This window comes from Schistocerca gregaria, chromosome 8 (assembly GCF_023897955.1).
Source record: "Schistocerca gregaria isolate iqSchGreg1 chromosome 8, iqSchGreg1.2, whole genome shotgun sequence".
NCBI lineage: Eukaryota > Metazoa > Arthropoda > Insecta > Orthoptera > Acrididae > Schistocerca > Schistocerca gregaria.
This window is the reverse complement of record NC_064927.1, coordinates 399,370,363-399,385,567: the sequence shown is the minus strand read 5'-3', so window position 1 is coordinate 399,385,567 and position 15,205 is coordinate 399,370,363. Positions and strand designations below refer to the sequence as shown.

Sequence of the window (15,205 nt, the reverse complement as noted above, 5' to 3'; positions counted from 1 at the left end):
CGTCACTGCGGTCCGGTCCCAGGTCGACAGGCAGGTGCACCTTTCGCCGACCACTGGCGACAACATCGATGTACTGTGGAGATCTCACGCCCCACGTGTTGAGCAATTCGGCGGTACGTCCACCCGGCCTCCCGCATGCCCACTATACGCCCTCGCTCAAAGTCCGTCAACTGCACATACGGTTCACGTCCACACTGTCGCGGCATGCTACCAGTGTTAAAGACTGCGATGGAGCTCCATATGCCATGGCAAACTGGCTGACACTGACGGCGACGGTGCACAAATGCTGCGCAGCTAGCACCATTTGACGGCCAACACCACGGTTCCTGGTGAGTCCGCTGTGCCGTGCGTGTGATCATTAATGTACAGCCCCCCCGCAGTGTCCGGAGCAAGTATGGTGGGTCTGACACACCGGTGTGAATGTGTTCTTTTTTCCATTTCCAGGAGTGTATATCCTCTTTTTCAACATGTGACTGAAAAACATAATATAAGGGATGAATAAAAAGTTTCAGTTCAAAGGCCATGCAGTCAAGAATTGGTCTGCCAGTCAGGCATAATTGCTGTGTACAGTGAGCAATCAATCCATCAACACAAAAGGTTGATGACACCCATTTGTTGAAGTCTGTATCTGCCTGCTGTACATCCTATTTCAGTAGGAATCTTTAACCTTTCAAGGCATATTTTAAGGAACCAAAGGCATGATAATTGTATGAGAAGAGATCAGGACTGTATGGTGGCAGCTTGAGTGTCTCCCACTTGAGTTGACCGAAACTTCTGTGTTACAACATTTCTGATATGAGAATGTGCATTATCATGATGCAGCAGTGCCCCCTTTGCACCATTTCACAATGGTGCTTTCCATCAGACATGCAGTCCCATACATATTGTTTGTTCTGTGCTGAGTATCTACCAGTGTTTGGCTTTTGGTAGCAGAGAAATGAGAATCATCATGTTGGTCCTGTTTGGATGCATTTGGTGGTAACATCAACATAGTCCATCTTTCCACATTTACGGCACACATGTTGGAAAGACACAAATGCCACACTAATCCCTTGCCCATACGTCAGTGTTTATATACCTGCATCAGAGTCATTTTACATAGTGTGTACACTGTAGCAGTTTCCTCAAACAGAAACGTTTTGAACAGCTTTTATTTTAACTAGACTGTAACTAGGTTGTGTGCAATTACATTTAAGTTATAGGGGGAGGTTCAGACCCCCTGCACACCCCTCCCATACCCCCCATTAGGCTATGTCCTTGCCTCTGAAACTGGATAGCAAGCAGTTTGGCAGAGCTTATGAATGGTAGAGGCCCTCAAAATAATGGAAATCTGAGAAGCTATATTTACATAAATAATCAGGGTAACTAAATATAAGTCCAGCTGTAGCTTGCACTTGGGCAGAATCTCTTATAGAGCCACCAGTAATTCAGAATCCCCAGACAGAAAATAAAGAAGGAAGATGCAGGAATAAAGATGAGTACAAACAATGTTTGGTGATCTTCTTCTTCTATGTGATCAGGCCCAGTGGAGCCCACACTTCTGCAAGTTTCCTCCTCCATTGTATTCTGTCCATTGCTGCTATCTGCCATCCATCCACATCTATTGATGCTTGGTTCAAATCTTCATGGAGGCCATCCCTCTAACACTTCTTGGGGCTCCCAGGGGGTATCTTTCCTTTAGGTGTGAAATCCAGGAGCTTCCGAGGTCATCTGTGATCTTACATCCGGGCCACATGCCTGGCCCACTGCATTCATTTGGCTTTGACAGTTCCTGCCATGTTGGGCTGCTGGTATAGTTCCTCAAGCTCTTGGTTGTGTCTGATCCTCCACTCCCCTGTGTCTGCACCCAGAACTGGGCTGAAGATCTTCTGAAGCATGCTTCTCTGAAAAATGAGGAACTTGTGGAAGTCCTGTTTCTCAGCCATATACAACAACAGGCTTCATCAGGGTTTTGTACAGTTGAATCTTGCACTGCCTGGAGAGCTAGGCTGTGGTAAGATCAGTTTCCTGCTTGTATTCTGGCATTGATCTCTGCTTCACACGATGAGTTCTCAGTGAAAAATGCCCCTAGGTATTTGAATTCATGTAAACCCTTGTAGGTCTGGTCTCCCACCTGCAGTGATTGTATATGACCAGCAGTCTGACTTTGACCATGCATCATAATGAGGTACTTTGTCTTGGCTTTATTTATGTTTGATGATAAATGAAAAAAAATCCAGTGATAGAAGTTCATCTGAATTAGAAACTATTACGAACAGACAAATAAACAAAATGGAGGGATTAGTCACAGCTCCCAGTGAAAGGCCTTATAAAAGGGATCCAAAGATGCTATAAAAATGTGAGCAGTTACATAAAGAAAAGCAGTTAAAGTGTGTTGCACTGTAGTCAAATAAAGAATAAATAACAGAAATTGGGGTTGAAGACAGTGTTATTGACAAAATTAGAAATTTTTGTTGTAAAGAAGACAGGGAAGGTCAAAGAGGTGAAGAGGGAAAAAGGTATAAATGAATGTGTATATTATAGTTGTCATGTCATTGGCTATTGCCTCTGTCATGGTCATCATTTTTGCATTGTGATGGCTGCACTATTTGCCTATGAAGGGAAGGGGAGTACAGTGTACAGCAGGTGCCTGATGTTCCAGCCACATGTCGCACAACACTGTCCTATTGGTTGTTGCCCTGGCAGATTTGCACAGTTAATGCAGCTCTACTGCACTGTAATATCCACAGCTGTAATGATGGCCCTACAATCACTGGACTCAGACAGCACTATCTTGTTGCATCCACATAGCCACATGATGCCAGCTACTTCTGCGTATCCATATGCTGGGCTGCCTTCATAGGACTGCAGCTCTTTGGCAGTCTGAAACTGAGTCTGAAACTGACCACAAATCTGAGTGACCTACAATGAGTCTCTGATACTGCGCACCAGGATCAAGACTATACCACTGCAACAATCAATTGTGACCATGACCCATTATGACCTTGCAGAGTAAAGTATGGTGATAGATTGTGTGCTTTCTATGGCTGTTTCGTAGAACTGTATTCAAAGAGTAACAATTCTTCTCATTGACAGGATGATCTATTATACACCCATTGTGGAGAACCAGTTTGCAGTTTCTTGTTGCTTATAGAAATAAACTTCTATTGTTCATTGCTATCTGGGCACCTTCTTTGTTTCTTCATGGACCATTTCACATTAGTTGACAACTAGGGTATATTTTCATACCCACTGTGTCTTTGGAGCTTAATTCCAGTATCTGTGCTCAACCAGGGAGCCCTTTCTCTGCATTTGCATGCTTTCATTATTGTTTGACCACCATTCCTCTGTTCTCTCTTTGCATCCTATTTCCCCATGGCATCTTTTGCACGAGAACTTTTGCTTCTGCAGATTGTCCACTTGCAATGTCAGCAGTTGCTCATTTGAACCAGGAAACTGCTTGTTTGATTCAGTGATTCTTGGGAGCTGACACCCAATGTGATGAAGCCGGGTCAACACAGATTCTTCTCCATGTGTGTCACAGCTCTTCTCACAGCATCTTGCTCATCCCAATGCCCCCTTCCCCCTATCTCCTCACACAGGGTGCTTTGTTGCTGCTCCCAGTCTCTTCCAAGCTGATGTGGTCTTGGACACTCGGTCCACCTTTCTGGCTGCACTGAACCACCTTGTCAACAGTTCCACCTTTACCAATGCTTCTACCTTTGCGATATTGACTCTGGCCCTCAGTCCTTGCCTCCAGCCCCTGCCCACTTGGTCTCTTGCACACTCATGTCCTATGCTGCTATCAGACTCATCTGCCACGATACCTCTAGCTTCTATTCCCACTCCACCATGTCCTTACATTGCTCCTTGCTCACTCTGGAGGCTCCTGATGTGGCACCTCTGCCTGCTCCTATTCTTTCACTGGACTTGAGACCTCCATACAGCATGGTACCTCTGCCTTGTGTAACTCCTCCACTGAGCACAGCACCTCTACCTGGCATGGCACCTCTGCCTGGCATGGCATTTGGCATTTCTGTCTAGTGTGACGCCTCCATCTGACACAGTATTAATAGTTCTCATGCTTTTGGCACTCTCATCTACCTCCTGGTGGCTGCTGCTGCAGCCAACTATGTTACCACCAGCTCTAGTGATGTGGCTGGCCTGGTCGATGTCTATATCCATCTGACCTGCTCATGATCTTCTGATGCCCTCAATGCCCGTCTGTAGTATGGTCTTCCTTGCTTATTCTGCCATTGCAATGACTCATCTTCCTGTTACCTCAGCTTCGGGCCAGTCTCCTCTTATGCATTGTTGGTCATCCTGCCTATGGTATACTGTGCCCAGCAGTGTGACTTCCTGGTCCCCGTGTTCAGTCAACCTTCCTGCATAGCTCTCTAGTAGCCTCGTGGACTTTCCCACACTTCCTCGTCATTGCTCATGGAAGTTTCACCAACAAGACTTGGTAACACATCTTGCTGTAATTGGCAGCTTGTGTGCCCTCCTAAATGATGACTATGCAAGACCATTGGTTTTCCAGACCTCCTCCCAGACAAGCTTGTCTGTTTGATGATGTATGATTTGCAGCCCTGCACTGAGCACCAGCTGTAACCTGCTCCAGCACTACCACTAACCTTGCTGCTGGCCACACTGCATGCCCACCATTGGCCTGCTCAGGCACTCTGCACCCATCGCCCAAAACACGGTGGCCCACCAGCACCATCAAAACATGCACAAGGCCCAATTCCAGTCATCCTTCCTGCTTGTTGCTCATGTTCCATTCACACGCTTGGCTCCCTGCTTTCACTCTTGGACATCTGCTTTCTCATATGAACCGGGTTTTATTCCTAACAGGCACTTTCACAGCACACCACATACCTTCATGTCAATGCTGCCCTCCACTATTTGGTCATTGTTGTAGCCCTGGCTGTTTCCTCCATCTTCCAGCATCATCTCTTCTCAGCAGAGCACTGGCCTCTTCCTTTTGCTAGTGATCTGCTCTCCAGTCCACTTCTACCAGCTGCCTAGGCCATCTCCTCCATGGGAAAGAGGGGTTCCGTGTCCTCGGCTGTTGCCTCCACCACAGCCACCATCTATGCTTTGAGATGGCTTCCCCATCTCCCTCTGAAGAGAAGAGGAATGTGGCATAAGCTTGGTGTCTGATGTTCATGCCACATAACATTGTCCTATGGATTGATATCCTGCCAGATGTGTGCAGTTAATGCAGCTCCATTCCACTGTAACATCCACTGCTGTGATGAGTGCCCTCGGATAACTGGATACAACCAACACTGTCTTACATCCATAATGCCACATGATGCTGTCCACTTCCTGTTGTCCATATGACAGGCAGCCTTTATAGAAATGCTGCCTGCAGCTCTTTGGCAATCTGACACTGAGTCTGAGTTGAGTCTGAACGTGACCATGAATCTGAGTCACATGTAATGAGTCTCCAATACCACACATCAGGATGAGGACTACAGCAGTGCAACAACCACTTGTGACCATGGCTCATTCTGTCCTTGCAGAGTAAATCATGGTGACAGACTGTGCCTTCTCTCATATCTTTGTAGAACTGTATTCATAGACCAGGGTCAGCTTTTGTGTTCCCTTCATGGAGAATCTGTTTTCTGTTAATGATGGCTCCTTGTTGCCTTCTGATAGAAATAAACTATATTTTGACTGAAGTTCAGTCTTGATCACACCATTTATGTTTCAATGAGATAGGTAACTGGTTTTGGTTATTTTTACATAACCATCAGCAGACCCATGGCTCTCTTAGGATGGTAGGCAGAGCTCTCCTCAACTGCTACGAGGTCAACTGATCGTAGCAGCGGAGGAGAGCTCCTCCTACCATCCTAAGGGAGCCATGGGTCTGATGATGGTTATGTAAAAATAGCCGAAACCAGTTACCTATGTCATTGAAACATAAATGGTGTGATCAAGACTGAACTTTAGTCAAAATATAATAATCTATTGATCACTGTATTCCAAAAATGTTTACTGAAATTGTAGAGATAAACTGCTATTGTTCATTGCTACCTGGGAATCTTCTGTTTTCTGTCTGCACCATCCTAGAACAGGAGCTGGCCGCGGTGGTCTCGTGGTTCTAGGCGCGCAGTCCGGAACCGCGTGACTGCTACGGTTGCATGTTCGAATCCTGCCTCGGGCATGGATGTGTGTGATGTCCTTAGGTTAGTTAGGTTTAAGTAGTTTTAAGTTCTACGGGACTGATAACCACAGATGTTAAGTCCCATAGTATTCAGAGCCATTTGAACCATTTGAACCCAGAACAGGATACTTTAACAGTGATGGTAATATTTTGAGTAAAGGAAAGATAAATGCTTTAAGTAAACAGAATAAATGTGAGGAACAAGGAGAATAGCAAAAAGAAGAACATGGAAAGGAAAATTTCACAATGTGTCAGTTTTAGTAGAGAACAAGAAATTTGTCAATTTATAGTTGTAATGGAGAAAATTAATGAGTATTTATTGCATTAGGGAGGAACAATGTTGAATGTCAAAGAAGTATGGCATCCTATAGTTGAGGTAAATATACAAGGAATTCCAGTTAAATGTTTCTTAGAGAGTGGAAGTGTCCTGAGTGGAATACTCCAAGTCCTTCTTGAATCTATTAAGAATAATGGAACAGAATTCACCTCACCACCTATGCTATCTTCAAAGAAGAATGGGCCAATCAAACTGCACAATGACAGCCCACACCACACATTAACACCTGGTAGATTAACACATTTTTTTCATGTGAATGTGAGGATTTTCAGGAGCCTAACATACACAGTCATGGTGTTTTACAGAACTGTTCAGTTTGAATTGCATCTCATCAGACCAGATAAAAATACCAGCAAATCATTCATCCTCACAAAGCATACTTTCATACAACACACAGTACTCCATCCTTTGGTCTGAGTCATCCTTGTTCATAGCATGCAATGATCCTGGAATGTCACTTTCCACTTTACAGCCTTCAAAATTTGTCGTAAGCGTGGATTTCAAATGCACACTGCTTCACATGTTTTCCAGGTGACAGTAAAATGTTGCAACACAGCAGTGTTGGAAGTTGGACTTGTTGATGTTTTTGGTTAACCAGACCTTTCCTTATGCATATTCAAAACAGTACCATTGGCTTCAAATTTATTTTGTATATGATAAATTGTTGAACATGTTGGGGGCTGATTTCTGTACACATTACACCATTTCTGTTGTACCTCTATCATGTTTTCATTCTTCCAGTACTGATTGAATATGACCCTGCATTGCTCAAATGACAATCTTACCTCATTCATTGGTGCACTGTCATCTGCTGGAAAGTTTGCACCAAGATCTGCTGAGAAAACAATGGACTATGCTACAGTTTGATAGCTATCAAAGAATGTATACAATTTTCTGGATTCCTCTGTATATTCAATACTGAGAACATACTTTTTGTGTACTGGTATATGGGATGTGGTAACTGATTTGGTGACTAAAGGTTTACTTCTGTTTATGATGGAAAATTAAATCAGGTACCAATTGAAGAGGAACTGAACTGGAAAGACCATAATGAAATGTGCTTACCTTTGAGATATGTAGCAATAGTGAGTGATATGACCAGTTATCAAGAGAATAAAATAAAAATAGAAAGAAAAGTGTGCTGAAGGCATACAAAACAGTCAAAGGCAAGACTTAGATGATATTTTAATGCAAAGTAGTTCTATATTTTCAGACAAGCCAGAGACAGTAAAATATTTGGAGTGATAATTTGAATCAAAAACCCACATGGTACTCTTTTCTCTAAAGAGAAAGCTGTAAGAAAGTATACAGAGAAAATGTTGAAATGGGGAATGAATGAATTATCTAAAAGGGGACACAATAATGTGCTAGTAGTAACTATAGAAACTGGTGGTGTCTGAGTGGTATTGTGTGCTAGAAAGTTAAATTAAGTAGCAAAAAGGGAAAGCAACATACTTGCAGGTATTGATGAAACCTTACAAAAATTTCATGGTTCTGATTTCCTCATATCTTGTGATGTGACATGTGGATGTTAGTCTATTGTCTTATCTAAGGAATCCAGGCCATGTACAGCATTTTTGCAGGAAGAAAAGGGATGCCAGTACTGGGTGGTAGCTTTTGAGATAAGTGTATCTGTTTGTCTATTGATGATTTGAACAGAGCTCCTTAATAAAGTAACAGAGTATGTGGACAACATTTTAATAGCTAGTTCTACTTGTTATGGTCGTTGAAAAATTTTAAATAATGTGCTAAGGGCATTTCAAAGTGATGGAATCAAATTAAAACTAAGCAAGTCAGAATTTATGATAAGGGAAATTTTATTTTTAGGCCACATTATTGATGAAAATGGAATACAACCAGATACTGGAAAATGAAAAACAATGTAAGATTTTCCTTTACCTCAGAATAAAAAACAGTTGAAAGCAATGTTTGGGATATTTGGGTTTTGTGGGAAATTTTTTGCAGTTTAATCTTTTGATAGCCCATACTTGAGTAATTTATTACAGAAAAGTGTAATATAAAATTGGACTGAGGAATATGCAAAAGCTTTTCAAAAGTAAAAAATTAATTAATGGTAATTCACTACATCATCCTGATTATTCTACAACATTTTGCTTGAGTGCGGATTGAAATACTTGTGGCCTGGTGGCTGATGGTAGAAACAGAAGAAAGAATAATTCACAAAACCATAATATTTGCAAAGAGAACTACACATAAACACGTAACAGAACTAGCAGCAATTAACACAGTATGTATATTTCAGAAATGTGAAGGGTTTTTATAGGGAAATAAAAAATAATATACACTGATCACAAAGCTCCAAGTTTCTTGCAACAATGTAGACTGAGAAATCTATGAATGACAATATGGATATTTTTATTGCAACAATTTGATGTTGAAATCGGATACACAATGAGGAAAGATAATATAATAGCAGTTGCATTATCTAAATGGTTTTGGGAAAGAAAGAAGGAGATGATCAGGATGAAAATTGGAATCAGATTAGTTTATTTTACATGGATGAAAAATCAACCAGGAGAATTTGAAAATGGGCCCACATATATGGGGAACAGAATGAGAATATAAATTTGAGATAAATTAAACAATACGATAACTTAGTTGATTTTCCAAAAACAAATCACTACTGTGCCACTCACAATCTTTAGATAATCAGCAATGGAAGCTGTGTTTTCCTGAACAGCATACTGATAAACTAAGTGACTACCTGCATGAAAATTACTGTCATTATGAAACCAGGGAATGAAAACAAAATTACAAGAAATAGGAATATTTAATAATTTATGAAGAAGGATCAAGAAAAGCCTGGCTAAATGTGACAAGCATAAGAAAGAGAAAATAACTGTCTCATCAAAAGGTTTAATATATTCAGTTGCATGCAATGCTCCAAAGACATTCATTGCAGTTGATTCATTAGGGCCATTATCTACTTCTACAAGTGGATGCCAGCATTTATGTATAGCACTGGATATATTTTTTAAATTTGTAAAATTATATCCAATAAAAGAGCAAAAAACAGAACAGTAATGGAAAAACTAGAACAAGATTGTCTGCACAAGGTGTGGGTTTCTAATGCACTATTATCAGACAATGGATCACAGTTCATTTTAGAAAGGTTTATGCAATATGAGGGGTTGTATGGAAGTAAACACATGTACAGTTGAATCTATTTCCCACAGTGAAATATTAGTGAGAGAGTAGTGAAGGAAATTAACTGGTTATGTCATGAAACTTCCTGGCAGATTAAAACTGTGTGCTGGACTGAGACTCAAACTCTCGATCTTTGCCTTTTATGGGCCAGTGCTCTACCAATTTTGGTGAAGTTTGGAAGGTAGGAATTGAGGTACTGGTGGAAGTAAGTCTCTGGGGTCAAGTTGTGAGTCATGTCTGGGTAGCTCTGTTGGTAGAGCACTTGTCCACAAAAAGGCAAAGGTCCCAAGTTTGAGCCATGGTCTGACACACAGTTTTAATCTTCCAGAAAGTTTCATATCAGTGCACACTCCACTGAAGAGCAAAAATTTCATTCCAGTTATGTTTCACCTATTGTGGTAAGAAACACATTTCCTGCACAAATCACATATAAAATTTTTAAAACACAATAAAAAACTTATGTAATGAGTCTAATGGTTTTGTGAATTAATCTTTGGGGATAAGCCTACCAGTATTACTGTGAAAGAAATAGAATTTCCAACTTTAAGTGAAATAACTAGCAAGAAAAAAATCAGGACGGCAAAAGATATGATGAAAAATAAAGTATGTAAAGAAAAAGAAGGCAGGATAGTAAAGGGACACGAATAATTTCAAAGTAGGAGATGTAGTACTAGCCAACACAAAGGAAAAAAATCCAGTAAACAAGTAATTACATAAATTCCTACATGTTCCATTTACAGTTTTAAGAATTGTCCACAATAATGCACATATGTATGCTCCCCCACTCTCCTCCTTGAGTACCCAACACGACAGACATACGTACACACTTTTCTGCCCACATTATAATATAATTGGATAGATAAAAAATCTACTCACCATGCAGTGGCAGGAAAACACACATATACAAAAGGTTTTATGCATGCAAGGTTTCCGTGTCAGTGGCTCCTTCTTCTGCCAGAAGGGTTGATGGGGAAGGAAGTGGGATGAAAGAACCTACAAGGTTGTCTGTGAAAGAAAAGGACTGGAGAGGTTTAGGAAAAGGCATAGAGTTTGGAAAAATCACCCAGAACCTCAGGCCTTAATTTTGATTAATTTCTCCTGTCTCAGGAGTTTTGCACATTAGCTACTCCTTTCTTCACTCCATTTTAGTTTCCTATATCTTTCATTTTCTGGCCTGTCTGTTTTTCACCATGTAACTCCCACCTCTACTACATACAATGCAATTAGCTTTTGGCTTTATTAACTTATGAATGATGTTTTAGAAGTAATATATCTCTTGCTCATTGCCCTATCTACCACTTTATTTTAAGCTCTCAGGTTTTCAAATCTCATCTGGTGCAGTCCCAACAATCAGTCTTTCCTTCTCATCTCATGTGGAAGATTCCCCTGACCTGGGGTTCTGGGTGACTTCTGAACTCTACCGCTTTCCCTCAACCTCTCCAATCCTTTTCCTTCCCCCCTTCCATTCCTTTCCCATCAACCCTTCCACCAGAAGAAGGAGTGTTTGGCTCCAAAAGCTTGTAAAAGTTTGCATACATAAAACCTTGTTTATATGTGAGTTTTCCTGCTGCCACTAGGTGTTCTTTTTATCTATCCAGTTATATTATATTGTCAAAAATTGTTTATTTTGATTGTTGTAGACAACAGCCTTAGTTGGTGAGCCTACAACTCTAACTAAGATGTCACAAATACTGATACTTCCACAAATGTTTGAGTCACCTGAACATAAACAAACATTCAGAGCTGCTGCAGTGAGGATAAGGACATTTTACTTAATGCAAAATCTGTATTTATGCCACTATTATGAAAGTTTTACTGAAGCACTTATCCTGGAAACCACTAAAGTTTTATGCAATTTATAACCCCTGATTTGGCTTTGACCACCTTGGGAGCTCACAATGCCCAATAAGCTTTCTATTTGTTAATGTCTTAATTGTGTAAACCATTATAACTTGTTTACTGAAAAGCTGCATATATAATTGCTGATAGTAGTATGCAGCATGTCACTTTCTTTGTTGCTTATTTTCTCTCATTAATTGCAGCATACAATGATAGTTACCTTGGTTATTTGCATAGCTGTTGGTTCAGTCTGGTTTCAATGTTTTCATTCACCTTCAAATTCCAAACTGTTGCCAGAACCTAAAGCCATGTGTGGCAAATAAAACTGCCATTACTAGCACCTCATAATGGATCAGTCTTTATGGACTGTAAAGTTAATTGTGCATTGTCAGTGGATTTTCATGACCAGTAAGGACCAGTTAGGAAATGCATTAAATGAATGCCAGTGAATAATCTGGTACTAATTCCTAATAAAGGACAGTTGCCACCTGCGTGCTTAAACATTTTATTTCTTTCCACCATATTCCAAAGATTATTCACCTAACTGATTTATTTATTCATCCATTGACTCATTTGTTGTTCAAAATGTGCACATTATGTTGAACAGGATAGAACTAAGGGTGATAGATGTATGAAGTGGTGGTGAATGATGTAACAGGTTATGATAACATTACACATATTAATGTAGAAGATTAGTAAGACCTCCAAGACAACATTTGGTAATGTTATGTGTATGTACAATATTGTACTAATTTTCTGGTTTTACATTGTTAGACACAATAATTAGCTATCATTAATATTTGCTTTTATACTATTTATTAAAAGTGCTTACTGTACTGTATGAATTAAAAGTGAAAATTATTGGACTGTCAGTGACAACTTACATTTTTAATTCAAAAATCTACTTTCTTCAGGTGTAGCCCCTGTGAGTTAAATGCACTTTGTCTAATGAATTTCTAGTGATCTGACTGCATTCCTGAAATGTTGTTATGGGAGGTCTACAAAATAGCAGTATATGGATTCCATAACTGTTCACATGATTCAAAAATTTTCCAGCAGTAAATGTTTCAGGCATAGAAATGGGTGAAAGTCAAACTATCAGATACGTTTTCTACCAAATTGTAGGGTATTTCCAATCCCTCAGTTTTCCCACTTCCAAAGCATTTCTCATTTTACTGATGTGTAGGTTAATGGTGTAATGGATGCAAAAAGTGATCCGCCTGGAGAATGAACTTTGGATTTTACTACATTTTCTGGTATGATCTCTTTGCTGCTTAACATATTCCCCAAATAAGCATGTTATAAATGTAATGTAATGTCAGACCAAAGAACTTCTATTTCTCCACATTACTATAGAGTCCATTATCTAGCAGCTGCTGAAATTATGTTTACATGTGTCCTTCCCTGATAGTACCTGTAATTCAAATGTCATTCAAATACCATGAGATAATCTGCCTGCCTAGCTGAATTGTAATGTGCTTGCCTCCCACGCAGTAGGTCCAGGTTCAATTCCCTGCTTGGTTGGAAATTTTCTTGTAGACTGGGTGTCGTGTTCTCCTCACCATCATTTCATCCTTATCACTGGCACATAAGTCAGCCAATGTGGTGTTGACTGAAATAGAACTTGCAGTCAGCAGTCAAACTTTTCTGAATAGAGCCTCCTGGCCAACAATGCCATACGGTCATTTCACTTTTTACTATGAGTTAGTTGATTTGCATATCCCTGGAGGATTCCAGATATTGAGGTGAACCCAAATGATAATCTCTCAAACTGTTATGTATTCCAAATGGTGTGTTTGTTACCAGTATTTTATGCATGTCTGCATCAAGAGGTAGCTGCAATTATGGATCCTTGAGATCAATCTTTGCTAAAAGTTCTTCTGGACATGGAATTGAGTAAATGTTGATCTCAGTTTGTGCATTACTCATGCCTTAAAATCACTGCAAGTTCTCATGGATCCACCATGGGTGTTACTCACTGAGTACATCTACTTATGCACATACATGACATCTCTGCATTTCATACTTAAGTGTGTGGAAGAGGTATGACTGAACCACTTTCATACTATTTCTCTACTGTTCCACTCTCAAACAGTGTGCAGAAAAAATGAACATTTAAATCTCCCTGTGGAATCTCTGATTTCCCTTATAAAGCACAGATTGGTGCAATTACTCACAGTTCCTCTAAACTGTGTAATTTAGTATTCACTACACCCTATGTTGTGGACAGGACTGGCAGTGCACCACAAAATTTAATCACCCTGGATTGCATGAGTCAGATTTGAGCTCCAAACTCTTGGATCCTACAAAAAATTGATTAGCAAAATTGCTGATGATTATCTAGTAATGATTCCAAGTTCTGGAATGGTACTGACCTTGACACTAGGTTCACCAAATCCAATATTTGGAAGCAATATGAGTTAATGACACCTAAACCAAAAATGTTTACAGCAAATGGCAAACTTACAACCAACAAGGTGATTTTCCATTGCATATTCTTCTATTTTAGCAATATAGCAATTTTCCCTTTCAAAGGAATCAATTTTTCGCTTGATGAAATTATTATAATGGGGCCATGGTGTATGGGCAGCATGAACCTTTATCATTATCAGGGCAAACCTTCATTGAAACACTTCAAAGAGGTACGCCAAGATGAAATTCTTAAAATAGTCAAAGAAATGAAAAATTCATATAGTACAGATATTTTTAATATGTCAAACAATCTATTGAAAGAAATAACATATTACACTGTAGCACCATTAACATATTCTATAAACTAGTGTCTCATAGAAGGGGTTTGTCCTAATCCTTGCAAACTATCCAAGGTGACTCCAATCTTTAAGAAGGGTAGCAAATCCGGTCCAGCAAAATACAGGCTTATTCCTCTTATCTGAGTACAAGCCAAAGTCTTTGAAGGCATAATGTATCAGGAGATGTATGAGTACCTAGAACTAAATGATATGTTAAGTACATCACAATTTGATTACAGATAAGAAAAGTTAACTATACAAGCCATATAACTCTTAGTGAGAGACATTTTAGTAGAATTTGAGGATCATGCTCATGTACTGTTTACCTTATGTGACCTCAGCAAGGTTTTTGACTGTATTGACCACTTTGTTTTGCTCTTGAAACTTGGGTGCTATCGAATGTGTGACAAAAGTTTAAAACTCCTAAAACCATAGCTTTATAAAAGGCAAGTGGTGAGCTCAGGAAGTCATATGTGAAACACACTTGAGGTTCAACATGGAATTCCACAGGGATCTAAATTAGGCCACTTCTATTCCTTATAAATATAAATGACTACCAGAAAACATAGACATAAAGACTTATATGTATGCAGATGATACAGCTTTTCTGTCTGTTGAAGAATGTATTTGATAACCTTCTTAGTAGTATGAATTTGGCAAAAGAAAATACAATATCTTGGTTTAATGCAAATGGGAAAAAGACCCAGAATATGTGGTTCAATCTGTCAAAGACTGTAAAAATAGAAGAAAAAGATGCAAAATTTTTAGGTTTCATACTTGACAATAAACTAAAATGGAACCCTCATGTTGAACACATAGTGGTTAGGCTGTAAAGAGTTATATATATGCTGAAAAGACTGATGTGCTGTGTTACATTTGAATATGTATAGACAGCATACTTACAATTTTTTCAATCTGTTTAAGGTATGAGTTAATACCCTGGGAAAACACAAAAAAATA

General features: G+C 39.6%; 1 protein-coding gene across 1 annotated transcript in view; it reads right to left on the bottom strand.

Moving 5' to 3' along the window:
* Positions 1-11,775, bottom strand: part of LOC126284472 (nidogen-like) — a 158,013-nt gene extending 146,238 nt beyond the window's left edge. The window contains exon 1 of the mRNA XM_049983425.1: positions 11,716-11,775. Coding sequence (XP_049839382.1) covers positions 11,716-11,730 — 15 coding nt within the window. The 5' untranslated portion in view covers positions 11,731-11,775. The remainder of the gene's footprint in view (positions 1-11,715) is intronic.
* Positions 11,776-15,205: the final 3,430 nt, after the last annotated feature.